Below are 17,017 nucleotides of genomic sequence, written 5' to 3' on the forward strand. Positions count from 1 at the left end.
TATATTGTTTATGTAAGCAAACTAAATTTCATTCTTAATGGGGTGAAATACACCATGGGGGTTCTAAATGTTTAGGCATTTTTGTTTGCACTAATTTCACATTGTGCAGAATACTAAATGATCAAATGTAAATGTAAAGAGCAGCACCCAAATCCTTATCATGCAAAGCTTTATTCCCCCTCCATCACCAGGCTGTTTTTCTGGCACTCAAGCCCAGCTGCTTCTGTAGCTGTAGTCCAAGCATCTCCCATTTGAACATACATGCACAGATGCTTTCCAGGCAAACTATGTTTAGCCCAGAAGAGAACAGGGGCTGTTTGCCTTAGATGTCAGCCAGCCTCTCAGGGCAAACGGTTGCACTTATTGATTATTTTATCGTTCACCCCTGCAGTTCATAAAAGTGATTGTTAAAACTGTGTATATATCATACTATGCTTTCTAAAATAGAAAAATATGTGAATGCCAATGAAGCATGTTCTTTAAAGGGGTCATCGGATGCGACATGCACTTTTACAAGTTGTTTGAACTGAAATGTGTGTTGGTAGTGCGTGTACACAACCACCCTATAATGATAAATATCCACTCAGTGTTTTTTTTTTATATCGTTAAATCATTTCCCCTTTCTCATATCAAGCCATTCTCAGATGCCTGTCTGTGTGACGTCACACAGACCCAGGCCACTCCCACGATTGTTGATTGACACTAGTGTTTTACCTTAGACCTGCCCTGAGTGAGCTGTCATCAGTCCACCATTGTTTCGACTCCCGAGCAGATGTAGACAAGAATGACTCCTAAGAGATTAAGGTGTTCTGTTGTTGGATGTAATGAACATAGCAGTCATCATTTACTCCTGACATCTGAGCCCCTGAAGACGCAGTGGATTGCCTTTGAGAAATTTTAACCAAAGTATGTTATAGACTTAAGTATTCATTAAGACCCTAAAGAAATCATATCCACTTGTGGAAAATGGGCATCCGATGACCCCTTTAAAGACAATTGAAGTTGAGTTTGACCTACCTCAGTCATTGACTGTTTGTGAGTTGTACAGTGTTGTGCTGGGACTGTGTGCCAGAATGTATCATAAGTGGTTGAGGCTGCTCCAGCATGTGTTTATTCAGACATTTGAGAGTGTGTGTTGTGTAGAATATATTTAGCTTCACTATGAGTCATATTTTAATAGGAGTGAAGCTTAGAGACACACAAAGGGCCATGAAATGGGTCATGGAATTTTAACAGCTCAGAATAAGTGTTTGTTGCTGCCCTTGAAAATGTGTTTTTGTTGTGCCAACAATTTTTGTTCTTCTACTTTAGGTTGAAGATTGTAAAAATATCTTTTAAATGCAAGCAGTTTTTCATCCAGCTGAGAAAAGAGGCGGTAAGTGGTACACTTTTTTTTTTTTTTAATACTGTCTTTCTTGATCAGTAAGGCAAAGCAACATAAAATGGCATCCAGAACGTTTAACTTTGGCCATGTAATGTATTTCTGAGTAAAATAGCAAACATTATTGTTTGCTAAGGCATTGCCAGCTACCTCACAATATGATGCATATTGCAAAACAAATGTCACAATTCACAATGTGTCTCAATATCATAATTAGGTTGTGATTGAAAATGTAGGGCATGGTATGGGTGCACAAACACCCTGTTAGCTGATTACAATTTGTAAAATCATAAAATGACCCCAACAGACATCACCAGTCCCATTTACAAAACTGCAGGGAGCAGTAATTCCCATTAATAAACCATCTTGCTCAGGCAATATCAAATTAAAGAGCATATTGGCTCCCATAGCACCACTGATCTTTGTTTATTTGAAATCCCTCTGTAATTACCGCCCTGCTGTCAGTGACGATGTGGAGAGAGATAGAGACTCTTTACAGCTTATTAATTATGGAGACTAGATGATGCATTTTGCATGCGGCGGAGCGGGATGAGACCTGACATTAGAGTCGCACCGATTGCTGATACGCGACGAGAACATGTGTGTCTGAACCAGTTCTCCACAGCGCCACAGACCCTCTGCTGGAGACCTCAAGACACCCTGGCGGTGTGAATAATGCACAGGGGCCTTTCAGAAGCAGTTGTACTAAAAGCAGAACTCAATGATGTCATGATCCATAATTGATGCCCAGATGGCACAGCTTGGCTGAGTGGGTACGATTTCCTTGGACCTGGGTCGCAGCCCCTGTGATTTGCAGAACCAAAAACAGTCTGGGAAGTGCATTTAGCCCCCTCTGGAGTCCCCAGTGACCAATGGAGTCTTGCAGATTGGTGTGTCAGTCCTAATAGGTCTCTCCTGAGCAGAGCTTTCTGGGTGGGTACTTTGGCCAGGTTTCAAACAGAGGCCCATGTTCACGACAATATAACATTCAGAGCAGGGAATGTAAATGTCACCAACATCTCCCATGTTTTGGGTTAAGGATGCAGTATGCTTGAAGATCTTTTCTCTTCCTTTTTGCCTACAGCATGAGACGAGAGATACATTGCTCGGGTTCAACATGGTAAACTACAGGGCCTGTAAGAACCTCTGGAAAGCCTGTGTTGAACTCCACACCTTCTTTCGGCTAGATCGGCCCGTTCCTCTGCAGAAGAACTTCTTTGTGCACTACTTCAGTTTGGGCTCCAAGTTCAGATACTGGTAAGATGTTCCTCCAGTGGGCCCAAATGTAGTGCATGTCGTTTGAGGAATTAAAGCTTGTTATTATGAATTGCTTTCAGGTTTCAAAAGTAAAGATTTTTTTCTGCTTGCCTTGTCAGGCCATTCGTTCAGATTTTGCCTTGCCCTACCATCTTTTTCACTTCTATAAACATACAAAATTATGCATTTTTAAAAATGTTTATAAATTTAAATATATAAATGTATCTTTATTTTTATTTATTTTACATGTATTTAATATTTAAATTTTAGATTAAAAAGTTATTATTTTTAATACATGTTAAGTTTATTTGCAAAAAAAAATGTGCAATAATATCTGGAAAAATATTATATGGAAAATGTATTATAAGTATTATTATAATTATATAGGAGTCAGCAGGTCATTCTCATGGTTGACCACTTTGCTGTGTAAAAAATTGTAAAGTTGTTTTTACAAATTCCAAACATTCCAAAACGTTAATTTTGTGTGGTATTCATTTTTTTAAGCATAAAGTCATAGAATTTTATTTTATTATTTTTTTAGTCTTGTCATCTGCAGTAGTCACTTGTGTGCTGAGGGAGGCCACAGTCACCAAAAGGCTTGAACTTAGTCGACACTAACAAATACTCTAGTAAATCTTGAGGATAAACTTTTGAAAAATTGATGATGCTCTTTTAGCCAGTTTTAGATATATGGAAACTAGGAAGAGGAGGTGATCAATAATTCATCTTGTGATGCTTTTTAGATTTATAAGTGTTTATTGGTTGTCACTATAGTATAATAAAACATATTTGAACTCTGGAGCTTTGAGCACTAAGAGCCTCATATAAAAGCATCATATGTTGTGAAATTGAGAAATACAGTTCGAATCCTGACAAACATTATACATCTCTTCACAGTGGGAGGACGGAAGCACAATCTGTTCAGTATGGCAAGGAGAAGGGAATCAAGGACAGAGTGTTTGCAAGGTAATGTGTGCTTATACTTCGGGGATTTTGTGTTGGTGACCGGTTATGATATGATTCTTCAGCTAATGATCATTAGCATGTTAATTAGTGAACTTTCTTAAAAAATCAACTACCAGCTGGTGTGGAGGAGTAACTTGGATCAGAAGGTGAATTTTTTGCAGGATCTTTACATGAAACATTGAGAGTCATGTTGAGCTCAAAGTCCTTTTCAAGTAAGTCAGTTGACTCGGTGGTCACCGTTTTAGTAACACCCACGGGTAGATGTTTCCAGTCATGAAAGTACAGCTCCTATCTACTTGAAATATCCAAAACTGTTTGTCAACCTTATGTTTTAGTAATGTATATCAAATCACTGCAGACAACAGTGTAATAAATGGAATTTCTTTAGCTCAAATCAGGCTATTATAGTACTAGACTACGGTTCAGAAATGCTTTTTTTTTTTTTAAAGAGATCTCTTATGCTCACCAAGACTGAATTTGCTAAATTAAAAATAAATAAATAAATAATGCTGTGAAATGTTATTATAATAGGAAAATGTATTTTCTATGTTAATGTATTTTAAAATAGAATTTATTTTTATGATTACAAAGCTGATTTTTTTTAGCAGCAATTACTCCAGTCTTCAGTGTCACATGATCCTTCAGAAATCATTCTAATATGCTGATATGGTGTTCAAGAATCTGAAAACTTTTGTACTGCGTAGTATTTTGTGTAAACATTGATGATACATTGTCTTAAGGATTCTATGATGAATAGGAAGTTCAAAAGAACAGCATTTAATTAAAATATAAATTGTTTAATGAATCAACATTAACAGTTGGTACAAGAATATACATATACAGTTGTTACATAAAAATATACAGAAATGTCTTTACTGTCAATTTTGATTAATTCAAAGCAACCTTAAAAGTATTAATTTCTTTAAAAAAAATAGAACATCAAAGAATATTCGAAATTTTACAATGAAATCCAGTACAACATTTTTGTTAAGCAGCTTTTTGGAGTCTAATATCTTTCTGAATAGTGTTTTACATGTTTAACTACCTTTTATGAGATTGTTGACCAATACTAAAAACGGTGCATTCCAAAAACCTTGAATTGGAGTGCTACTGCTTATGAAAACAAACAAGTAACAACTTTTCAAATACCTGCAGCAATTTTTACATTTATATGCTTGAGTTGTTTGAAATGTTAACAAATGAGAAACTCTAAAGATGAGCATAGTCAACCTTGTATGTGATCTATTTTTTCCCAAAAATAATGATTGACAGTAGACTGTTCTGTTTGACTTTCAAAGTGGATATTGTTAGGACAAGGAAAAAAAAAAAAATGACCGGACACTTCAATGTCAATATTACTAAAATTGCCATACAGTGGGAAAGAGATATTTTACTAGGGGTTACTGTGTCAAAATGTACTGAACACCTGTAGTTAAACATTGAAAATATAAATAAAACATTGTAGAACAATGTCTGGAGAACATAAAAGGTAAAATGATCAAACAAAGAGTTCTGTTTCAAAACAAAACAGATTTCAGTATCAGTGTTCTGTATTAAAACTTTAAATTTGAAGGATCAGTTGGTGAAATATTATCTGACTTAATTATTAAGTTTCAGAAAAACAAAAGAGATGTATTTTAATACTCTCATGGTGTCCACGTAATATGAACATAGAGTTGCTCAATGGAATAATGTCTTACTTTTAGCGAGTTAACGCTTAGAAGTGACCTTAGCCTTTGGCTCTAGGTGCTGTGGAGATTAACAGAATATGTTTCATCTCTTAGATCACCCAGCAAGCCTCTGGGCAGAAAGTTGATGGGTGTGACAGACTGGGAATCAGTGAGCAGGAACTCGCTGTCTGAAGAGAGACTGGAGACCCGTAGCCTGCCCACCCGCTCACCCCCTGGGACGCCCAACCAGTGAGTGCATCTCTGTTTTAGTGAAACACCCAACCTAATGAGCAAAGACCCAGTAGGGTGCTTGGGCAGTGAAAAGGAAAGAGATACATATGTAACCTGTACGTAAGTGAATTTCACTGTAACATGTCTGTCATGTTTCACTCCAAAATGCAAAGCAAAATAGTAAGAAAGTATATATTTCTAAAGGGAAATTAAACAAAAATTATTTTTTTAATTTTTTATTTTATGACAATTAAACATTGTTTTTGCCCAAATTTGTGTAATATGTTTTTCCTTTTCCCTTTTTTTTCCCAAATTATTACTAGTAACGATTGTTATTAGAAACAATACTATAATACAGCATTGTTAAAAAAAAAACATTATACAATACAATTTTTTTTTTCATTTAAATCAGCACAAAGGTGCTAGAGTGAATGCATTTGACTTGTATTACAGTAATGAGAATGTCGCTTGCAATTTTTTTAATGGTCCTAAAAATGCTTAATTTCCTAAAGCAAAATATAATTTAATTTCTTATTTTTCCCCCTTTCAATTAGGGGAGAAGTATGACCTAGACACATTCTTGACAGGTTTTGTGAGTTTTACCCATCCAGGAAGTCAGGGAGTCACTCTCTGTGTCAAAGATTCAGAGATAGACTTCCGCATTATTAGTAAGCCATTAGAGGGAGTTTTCAGGAAGAGAGCGAGAGAGTCTAGATTGTAAAACGAATAAGCATATTTATAATAATGTACTATAATATATTTTATGCCTGTCACAATCATCAGGGGTTTTTTTTAACTAAAGATTAATTGTCCTGATTTAATCCTGTATAAAAATAATATCATATAATATAATATAATATAATATAATATAATATAATATAATATAATATAATATAATATAATATAATATAATATAATATAATATAATATAATATAATATAATATAATATAATATAATATAATATAATATAATATAAATGATTAAACCCTCAAGCCTTCATTTCATATGAAGGAAGACCTTTGACTATCTTTGTTCTTTATTCTTTACTCCCTACCAGATTATGAGTACGCTTACAGTTTTTCTTTTTCATCCTTATTTGAATGGGAAATGTGATCAATATTTAAACTGCTCTATTATCATGGTTGTCTCAAATAATTTTGATTAGATCAAATAACCACAATCGATAATTGTGACAGGCCTAATACATTGTACTCTTTACAGTAACCTTGAATGTTACTGTGCCAAAACTATTTTTGTTTTTAATAGATAAGAACACTTTGTTTACCTTCAGCCAGAGGATTTGTGTTTATTCATTAAACATATTGGTGAAAAGGATTACAGCAACTGTAAATGTTCTGTCAACAGTAGGAACTCCTTATTTGTGCAAGAGGGTCCTCGGCTACGGCCCTCTTCCATGGGTCACCTGGTGGACCATGTCATCCATGCCTCCCCCAGCCTTCCTGTTTTCTCCAATCACAAATCAGCTTCCTCTACACAAGCTAACAGCATCAGCCTGGATTCTACGCCGTAAGTGCTTCCTCTTCTTCAATAGCAAAACTGTCCGTCCTCAAAAACTGGCTTTATTAATGCTTTATTATTAGTGATGGTGCTTCCTAAGTTTCCTCCTGTGTTCAGACTTATTTAAGCAACCACATAGCAACATGTGGATTATGCCTTTTAAGGAAAAGACTGTGCAGAGGTCATAGTCAGATGTATGAAATACTGATATTTTTATTCAAAGTAATATCAGTGACATTTTATTTAAAACTTTCAGTTTCTTAAATCCCAAAAACAGTCTTAAAAAAGAATACCCCAGAAAAGCAGACGTTTGGTATATTCGCTTTTTTTATTAATGCACTTTATAATGCATTTTAAGTCCTGACTGTTTGCTTATTCATGCCACAGTGCCACTCTAACTTATTGAAACATTAAATCATTTCAGTTATTATAAAACACTATTTGCAGAAGCCACATAATTTAGTGTAAAAAACAGAAGCTCAAGTCTGTTCCTCAAATGGGAAAAGTGGTTTTACTGCACCAAAACCATCTTTTATTGGCTGTTTGTTTTGTCTCTGCCTTCAAATCACAGCTACCACCCTCTGTCTGCGCCCTTAAATGGCCCCGAATGGAAACTAAACGCACGCTGCGCAGCTGTAAAACGTGTTTACCGCTCTCATAGCGTTGGGCAGACAGCTTTGGATTTTAACAGTGCATGGTAAACATGTCAAGCTCTTTGTGATCCTCTTGAATAGGTCTGCAGTATACTTAAGCCTAATAACATTGCCAGTGGCAGATAGGCTATTTGCATGGCATGTGGTTGTTTGCTAAGCTAGTTTAATAGATATATAACAGCTCATCCCCTGTTCCTTTGTTTCAGACTTTAAGCTGTTGTAGAAGTGACCTGTTTACAGTTGGGGGGAGGGTGTCACCACATAACCTGTCTGATAATGTTGCCATTATCAGACAGATTATCAGAAAAAAAAAACGAATTGTTAATAGATTGCTTTTAAGAAGAGTCGAATGTGACTGACCAAAGTCATTTGACAGCACCTGCAGTGTCACAAAATTGCTTAAGTGGATAGTTAATTTATGGAGATGGACATTCTGTCATTATTTACTCACCCTCATGTCATTCCAAACCCCTATGCATTTCTTTCTTTTGCAGAACACAAAAAGTATTTGTCAAGCTTGGTTATGTTGATAACCAAAGAGTTTCGGTTCCCATTGACTTCTATTGTATTTTTTTGTCCATATAATGAAACGAAGCTGTTTGGTTATCAACGTTCTTTAAAATATGAAGAGTTAAGATGCAAAAGCCTCTAAGTGCCGTCCATAATTTTTTTTCTAAAATGAGCATTTTTATCAGGCTCCTATGTTTAGGTTCAGTAATTTTACTTCAGTGGCAATGTACAAGTCCTTTTCTATGCCATTAAAGTGACATAACTGAACTTAAATATAGGAGCCTGATAAAAATGCTCATTTTAAATGAAAATTTCAGACGGCAGTTAGAGGCTTTTGCATCTGAACTCTTCATATGTTCTTATGTGTTACACAGAACAAAAAGTCAAACAGGTTTGGAATGACATGAGGGTGAGTAATGATGACTGAATTTTCAGTTTTGGGTGAACTGTGACTTTAAGTGAGTTTTATTGCAAGATTGAGGTTTATTTGTGTGCATTATAAGAAGGTCTGTTGTTAGAATGTGACTTGATTATAGCATATGCTACAATAGAATGTTTAAAATGTATGTAATTTCTAAAAATGCAAATTAGTATAACATCTACATATCCTAACCCGCCACAGCTGCAAAATGTAATGTGTGATTGGACGTTTCGTCAATTGCTTGGTTTCTAATTCTGTGGCATTGCTGAGCTGCCCATATTCATATACAACTAATATTGATTTCTATGTGACAAATTGCTTATGTTCTCTGTTGTGAGTCAATTTGGATAAAAGTATCTGTTAAAAGCATAAATGTAAATTGCTTTGGGTAGCCCTGCCCACAGTGGAATCTAATTAGTCCAACATCCGGTAATGTGTAATACACATCATCAAATATGTGTTAGGACAAGTTGTAAATGAACTTTTCTTCACAGCAAAGTTTGAACGTGATTAATCACAGAAAATTGAAATGTATAGACACTGTAATGAGGAGGTGATTTATGTCATCATTGTCATTATGCTTTATGTAGAATTTGAGGAACTGAATATGAATACCTATTTATTAACACAAAGATAAGTTCCATAAACTCATACATGTGTGCACACAAACACGCTCAGCATATGCTTGTTTGTGTCTGTCACTAGATCTAAATGAAGAAATTAACACCTGCTGCCCAAACTCAGAAGACAGAACCCAACAGGACTTGCAGAATTCTGGTTTTGCAATGTTATTTTTTGACTGATTCATTAATAGAATCGGCTCATAGGAATTATTTGTTTGAGAGTCAGACTACTCTGGTTGTGTTGTGTGTCCCTGCTATCACTTGCTCTGTGTGACCTTTGACCTGCTCAGCTGCTCTGTATGGGCATGATGTGTTCAGTTTTGGGTCAGAGCGGTCACTTTCTGACACCATGCTGGGGTGAGAACACGACTAGAAGTGAACATAGAAGCCAAACGGGGTCAGTGGGAGCCAACGCACACACCCTTACGCCCTATATACAAACACACACACTCAGATACTCGTGACCCTACATGGTGTGCTGTTCATTGGAAGTGTGCACCCAAGTGTGAAAGCTAAAACACAATGTGTTGCATACACTCTTAAAAATAAAGGTGCTTCACGATGCCATAGAAGAACCTTTTTGTCTAAATGGTTCCATAAAGAACCTTTAACATCTGAAGAACCTTTCTGTTTCACAAAAGGTTCTTTGGGGCGAAAGAAGGTTCTTCAGATTATAAAAAGATAAGAAAGAGATGGTTCTTTAAAGAACCTTTCACTGAATGGTTCTTTGTGGAACCAAAAATGGTTCTTCTATGGCATCGCTTGAAGAACCTTTTAAAGCACCTTTATTTTTAAGAGTGTAATTCAGCGGTTCACTGGATTGTCACAGTATAATGTGATCAGTTAACTGAATGAAATGTATTGAGCTGAATTGTGCTGAACCTGTTTGACGTCTCTGATAGCTAGTTGCTAAAATTTTGATGAATTGTCATTCATGTGTTGGACAAAATTGATGGTATTGGAGCTCTTTTATTGAAAGGAAATTTCATCCGGAAATGAAATTGACATGATTTACTTGTGCTCAAGTCGATCCAAACATGTTTGACTCTCTTTTTATCCGTGAAACACAAAAGGAGATGTTTTGAAGTATGTCTTTGATGCTCTTTTATTTATATATTTATTTAAATTTCTCTCTTAATTTAATAGGTCTCCGGAAGAAGTTGAAGGTCCGCCCCCCGCCCTCCCGCCCAAACAGTCCCGGAAGAACCTGAGCCAGCTTATACTGTCCCACTCCCATCAGGACTTGGACAACCACATCAGTGAAATGTACGATGTCCCTATAGCAACAGAAAAGGCCACGGTAAGAATGCATCTACTGACTCACTCGACCCAGACTGTCTGTGTGCTACTTTGTCGTTCCTCTTTCCAAAGTTGGCATTAATAGTCCTGTGTCCCTCCCTTCTATGGTGTACCGCTGATGTGGTTGCACTTTCAAAAAGTAATAAAGCTCTTGGTGGTTTGGTGCATGCAGTTCATTGCACATAAATATTTTTCACTGCCTTTGTGTGAGTTAATATTGTGAAAAAGGGTTTTTATATCTTTTATGAAGCAATGTTTGTGAAATCTAATAATACATTTAATGTATGTAGTATCTTTAATACGTAAAATACAGTGTTTCATTCATTATAAAACAGTAACAACAAAACAAATAAAAATACGGATGACAATGAAAGATTAAAATTAATTTTACTTGTGGGGAAAAAGCTATGTTGTCTTCAGAAGCTCACCCTTAAGTTATATGAATTTCTTTCCTTTGAAAGTGGGCATCCAAACAGTTGTTTGACTTCCATAGTATGGAAAAAAATCACAATTACCAGAAACCGTTTGGTTTCCCACATTCTTCTTTTGTGTTAACTCAAACATGTTTGGAAGAACTTGACGGTGAGTGGAAATGATGACACAATTTTAATTTTGGGGTGAACTGTCCCTTTAAGCAGCTTCACCTGATCTCTGAAGGTTTGCATGTTTATGTGTGTGCAAATAAAACCGCTTCGGAAGATCTCAAACAATGACTTGAAACATGTTTGAACAGACAGTCAGAAATGTATGAAGGTGCCAAGTCATACACTGCTTTTAAACCAACCAAAACCTGTAGTTAACGGAAATCAATGCAAATTAGCTAAAACCAGTGCAGTGTACTTGAACAGAGAAACTGACATGCAAATGTTGACATTATTGTAATTTTTCTCACGTTTAGCCTAATGGAGTCATTCCTCATGACAATCTTGTCCTGATCAAGATGAAACCGGATGAAAACAGAAGATTTGGGTTTAATGTGAAGGTAAAATGCTCTGCATCTGTCATTTTCTGTGATTTAATGATTCCATTGCCTCTGTGAAATCATCTTTCTCTCTCTCCTTTTTAGGGCGGCTCTGATCAGAAGCTGCCCATTATCGTGTCTCGAGTAGCGCCTGGAACATCGGTATGTTTAATAGGCTGTTTATTGCAATAAATACTGTACTATTACCCTTTATAGTGCAGCTGGGATTACAGCTGAAGACAATAAAGACAGATTCATTGAAGAGTGACCCCTACAGGATTAGCAGTGAACTGTCCTGTATGTCAGTGTTTTGTTTATGCCTGTCTTCATGGATTTATGCTGCTCTCCATTCAAAATTTACAGTGGCCGAGAAGTGCAAAGCAAATCACAATTCTGAAAACAAAATAACAAATTACAAACGCAAATGCAAGAAAGTTTGGCAAAAGGCGGGATTGAACCCGGGTCCATTTTGTCAAAGAGCCAACGACATGCACTTATCCATCTGCGCCACTGGAGCTGATGCTTTACAGGCACTTTTAACTAAATGTAAATATACACTCCGTATTTTTGGATAAGCGCGTACCTTTGGCTTTTTGACGAGATCGACCCGGGTTCGATCCCGCCTTTTGCCGAACTTTTTTTCCCTCCCTTTTCAAATCTCGTATTGGACATGGAATGTTCCTACTGGATATTTCTTGACATTTATTTTAGAATAATCCGAATCATGCATTAAAATCGTCATCTAATGGCAAGTACTTTACATTTCATCATTTTCTGTCGGTGTCTCATCTCTAGGCTGATTTGTGTGTGCCTCGACTGAATGAGGGCGATCAGGTTGTGCTGATCAACGGTCGAGATGTTGCAGAGCACACGCATGATCAGGTGGTCATGTTCATCAAGGCCAGCTGTGAGAGCCACTCGGGGGAGCTCATCCTGTTGGTGCGGCCCAATGGTGAGCACTGGTCTGATACATACACTAGTCTTTTGCTGCATTTATTATTATTATTATCAATGTTGAGTCTTTACTGTCACATCAATTCATCCTTGTTGAATAAAATTATTAATTTCATTCAAAAAAAAAGTCTTAACCTAAACTTTTGAATGGTAGTGTATATTTACAATATGTGACCCTGGTCCACAAAACCAGTCTTAAGTCGCTGGGGTATATTTGTAGCAATAGCCAAAAATACATTGTATGGTTCAAAATTATAGATTTTTCTTTTATACCAAAAATCATTAGGATATTAAGTAAAGATCATGTTCCATGAAGGTATTTTGTAAATTTCCTACCGTAAATATATCAAAACTTAATTTTTGATTAGTAATATGCATTGCTAAGAACTTCATTTGGACAACTTTAAAGGTGATTTTCTCAGTATTTTGATTTTTTCAAATAGTATCTCGGCCAAATATTGTCATATCCTAACAAACCATACATCAATGGAAAGCTTATTTATTCAGCTTTCAGATGATGTATAAATCTCAATTTCAAAAAAATTACCCTTATGACTGGTTTTGTGGTCCAGGGTCACACATAAGTTCACATTAACTCCTTTACAATGAATTAAATACTAGGGATATCTTGGTATTTATTTACATTGAAATCTTTTTGAGTTGAGGCACGTTGTTTACATAATAATTTTAATAAGACCAAATTCACTTTAAATTCACACATTATAATTCCGATTTCCAAACTTATTCGACAATTGATTTATTCACTTTGTATGGTTCTTGTTAGGGAAAAATAATTTCCAGTTCTGTGGATTTATCACATTAGCACATTGCCATTACATTAACTGTCTCCCTTTGTGTAGCTATCTACGATGTGGTTGAGGAGAAATTGGAGACCGAACCGGATTTTCAATATATCCCAGAGAAATCTCCCACAGACCCATCTCAGCTGGACCAGGACGCCTGGAGGGACTCAATGCTGCAGTTAAAGGAGGGTCTCAACAGTGCTACCATACTGGCCCAGTTTGATGTGAGTTAACACACTGATTCTGAAACAAAACAAATAATTTGTCATTTGTTCTCCTAGGCAAAAGAGCAGTTCAAGTTCATATGCAATTGTTTATCTAAATTACTCATTTACAGCATGCTCTGAAATCTTGAGCAATCAGGGTTATTCAGGATGTGGTCATATCAAAAGAACTTCCTATTACTTCCTGTCTTTCATCAGGCAGCCCTAATATCTTCCTGTTAGTGTGTGTAGGGCTTGTGTATGAGAAAATGTTGATCAAGATGTGCAATATACCGGTATTACCCAAGTAGACATGTTCCTATAAAACACTTGTCACTAAACCACTGCAGGATTTAAGATACTAGTTCTACAGTGCAGAAGCATGCATTATTTATGTGCTGAAAATGCTTCCCTGCCATGAAGTATCCAGTTTGGGCCAGATTTACTGTTAAATAAGATATGATATATGTTGTATTTGCATATAGTGCATGCATTTACACTCAAAGCACCTGGTGGAATGTCCTTGAAATGATCCATTATTGAAATGCTTGAATTTGAGGAGTAAGGGGTCGTTTCACACAGAACACATTTTTGCATTCCACTGCGTTTCTGTTGCTTTTCTATGGACAGATGTGTTTGACTGTTGTGCTGGCATCGTTTGCAGCATCTCATGCATGATGACACATTTTTAAAAAATGCAAATGCTTAAGTTGAAAGAAAAATGTGTCTTTAGAACTGTCTTACGTCTCATGTTTTTAAACACAAAAATGTGTTCTCCAAGAATTGCCTCTTAAACAGCTCATATATCAGACACAATCCTACCAGATTTCTGTATGGTTTGTGAATGTATGAAAATCATAAAAGTGGAAAGGAATGTTTGAATACTGAAGGTCATAAGATGTGTGTCTGTTAATGAGTTTTCATTCATTGGGATTTTTGTAGACTGACTAGACTTCCTTTTATTTTAAAGCAACTGTATCGGAAAAGGCCTGGAATGACAATGTCATGTGCCAAATTACCTCAGAATCTTTCCAAAAACCGCTACAGAGACATCTCACCTTGTGAGTATCACTGCATGCCGTTCCTTTTTACTAATAACCAGTGGAATAGATAAAACATAAATCAGTTTTTGTTAAAAAATCTGTAAATCTGTTTTATTGTCAGATGATGCAACTCGAGTCATCTTAAAAGGCACAGATGACTACATCAATGCTAATTACATAAATGTAAGTGACTCATAATTATTTTATTATCTCCACCAAACTCAAACACCCAAGGAATGATGGACTGTGATTAATAGCCCCTCATATTGCTGTTTTGTCATATTCGCAGATGGAAATCCCTGCCTCCAGTCTCATAAACCGCTATATCGCCTGCCAGGGGCCACTGCCCAATACGTGCCCGGATTTCTGGCAGATGACGTGGGAGCAGGGCTCCTCTTTGGTAGTCATGCTTACTACTCAGGTCGAGCGAGGACGTGTATGTATATCTCTTGATTTTTGACATTGAAACTGTGATGGTTTTCTTTTAACAAAGGAACTATTATCAGTCTTTTTTTTTTTTTTTTTAAATCTTCTTGAGCTTACGTCATTTGATTCCTTTCTACCACAGGTGAAGTGCCATCAGTATTGGCCGAACCTCTCAGGTAGCGCCACATACGGCGGCTTTCAGGTTTCCTGCCAGACTGAGGAAGGAAACTCTGCTTTCTTGGTTAGGGATATGACTCTTACTCACATCGAGGTGAGTTGCATTACAGATTTGCATGTTAACTGAATATATTCTAAACTTGAAGCATGTAATGCTGCAGTTCCTGAGAAAGCTACCAACTTGATGATTTAGTTTCTTAAAGGGATAGTTCACTTAAAAATAAAAATTATCATTTACTCACTCTCGTGTCATTTTGAAACTGTGACTTTATTCTGTGGAACGCAAAAGAAAATATTCTGAAGAAATTTGGTAACCAAACAGTTTTGCAACCTATTGACTTTCATTGTATGTACAAAAAAAAACATTCAAACCGAAAAATTTAAGTTTTGTGATGACATCATTTTCATTTTTGGGTGAACTACCGCATTTAAGCCAATGCTTACTTGCAATTACTTAACTCCAGGTTCTTGTTTACAATATTCATTTGTCATGATCCCATTATATCATTGTCATTTTGTGTTTGTTGCTTTGTTCTGTGTGCCGTTAGAGTGGGGAAAGCAGGGAATTGACCCAAATCCAGTACCTGGCGTGGCCTGATCACGGTGTACCAGATGACTCAACAGACTTCCTGGATTTCGTGGCTCTGGTCCGGAGTAAACGAGCTGGGAAGGACGAGCCCGCTGTGGTCCACTGCAGGTAATTCATATATTTATATCACAAAGTAGTTTCTAAATGTAGTTATCTAAAGTGAATTACAGTGTAATCAATCTTGGCTTACCATTTCCCCTTTTTATCCCTCCCCTTCTCCCTCTGTCATATCCCAGCGCTGGGATTGGCCGGACGGGAGTTCTCATCACCATGGAGACGGCAATGTGTCTGATGGAGTGCGGCCAGCCAGTGTATCCATTAGAAATTGTGAGAACCATGCGGGATCAGAGGGCCATGATGATTCAGACTCCTGTAAGTCCCGCCCCACCTTCTTTCTTCCTGTCATTGCCTTCGTCAGTCATCCATTGGGGGTTTATCAATGGCTTTCTGCCTTCAGTTGCTGGGAAGAGGCAGAATACTACACAGCTAATGATGACATGTTAAATAAACAACAAAAATAATAATTTGTGACATTTTCACTCACATTTAAAATGTAGCAGCAGGGTATAATGTTTCCACATATATAAAAGAAGAAGAGTTGCTGTAGCAGGGGGTCTTGTCTAGGCTGCGACTCCCAGAGCTTGAGACAATGATGCAGCTGTGATTCCAACATGATCTTCTGTAGTTTAATGAGGCCTGTCAGCCCAGAGGCTGCTGACCATGAGACCACACTAATTAGACTGCAGGAAGGATAATGGGTTGATGCTCAGTGAAAACACTTGTGCACCCACTCTGCTCTTTTTAATTACTGATGTTACTAAGGCATCACTTTTTCTATTGGTCATCCACTACCATTCACATGTTTGGGGTCAATAAATAGTTTTTGAAAGAAATTAGTATTTGTATTCAGCAAGGATGCATTTAAAGGGGTCCTATTATACTTTTTCACTTTTTAAACTTTAGTTAGTTTGTAATGTTGCTGTTTGAGCATAAAAAAGATCTGCAAAGTTACAAAGTTCAAAGTCCACTTCAAAAGGAGATATTTTATTTAACAGAAATCACTTTTCAAAAACTACAACGAACGACTCGTTTGGACTACAACGCATATTTTCCGGGATTTGTGATATCACAAATATCGACGAATGGGACGAGACCTGGTCGAGCTGCACTAGAGAAGGCAACGAGTGTTATCACTATGTCGGAGACACGCTAGCTTTCCCAAGGCAGACGAACTTAGAGTGGTTACAATAACCCGGGTTTAAATCGCGCTCAAATTGATTTGATATTGACGCAATATTTACACTGAAGCTCGCAGGCGGCTATGGTAAGGG

General features: G+C 36.7%; 1 protein-coding gene across 4 annotated transcripts in view; it reads left to right on the top strand.

Annotated features, from left to right (window-relative positions):
- LOC107663857 (tyrosine-protein phosphatase non-receptor type 4-like) overlaps nucleotides 1-17,017 on the top strand; it is a 55,801-nt gene that overhangs the window by 35,877 nt on the left and 2,907 nt on the right. For 2 of the 4 annotated variants that reach the window (XM_016454215.1, XM_016454217.1), the window contains exons 11-26: nucleotides 1,312-1,375; nucleotides 2,466-2,638; nucleotides 3,536-3,604; nucleotides 5,389-5,523; nucleotides 6,872-7,033; nucleotides 10,378-10,531; nucleotides 11,429-11,512; nucleotides 11,597-11,653; nucleotides 12,287-12,443; nucleotides 13,306-13,472; nucleotides 14,422-14,512; nucleotides 14,616-14,677; nucleotides 14,784-14,930; nucleotides 15,063-15,191; nucleotides 15,646-15,794; nucleotides 15,923-16,058. In XM_016454215.1, coding sequence (XP_016309701.1) covers nucleotides 1,312-1,375; nucleotides 2,466-2,638; nucleotides 3,536-3,604; nucleotides 5,389-5,523; nucleotides 6,872-7,033; nucleotides 10,378-10,531; nucleotides 11,429-11,512; nucleotides 11,597-11,653; nucleotides 12,287-12,443; nucleotides 13,306-13,472; nucleotides 14,422-14,512; nucleotides 14,616-14,677; nucleotides 14,784-14,930; nucleotides 15,063-15,191; nucleotides 15,646-15,794; nucleotides 15,923-16,058 — 1,936 coding nt within the window. The remainder of the gene's footprint in view (nucleotides 1-1,311; nucleotides 1,376-2,465; nucleotides 2,639-3,535; nucleotides 3,605-5,388; nucleotides 5,524-6,871; nucleotides 7,034-10,377; nucleotides 10,532-11,428; nucleotides 11,513-11,596; nucleotides 11,654-12,286; nucleotides 12,444-13,305; nucleotides 13,473-14,421; nucleotides 14,513-14,615; nucleotides 14,678-14,783; nucleotides 14,931-15,062; nucleotides 15,192-15,645; nucleotides 15,795-15,922; nucleotides 16,059-17,017) is intronic. The other 2 variants (XM_016454216.1, XM_016454218.1) reach the window with 1 other exon arrangement.

The sequence above is a fragment of the Sinocyclocheilus anshuiensis genome, unplaced genomic scaffold (genome assembly GCF_001515605.1).
Source record: "Sinocyclocheilus anshuiensis isolate Anshui unplaced genomic scaffold, SAMN03320099.WGS_v1.1 scaffold976, whole genome shotgun sequence".
In the NCBI taxonomy this organism is placed as follows: Eukaryota; Metazoa; Chordata; class Actinopteri; order Cypriniformes; family Cyprinidae; genus Sinocyclocheilus; species Sinocyclocheilus anshuiensis.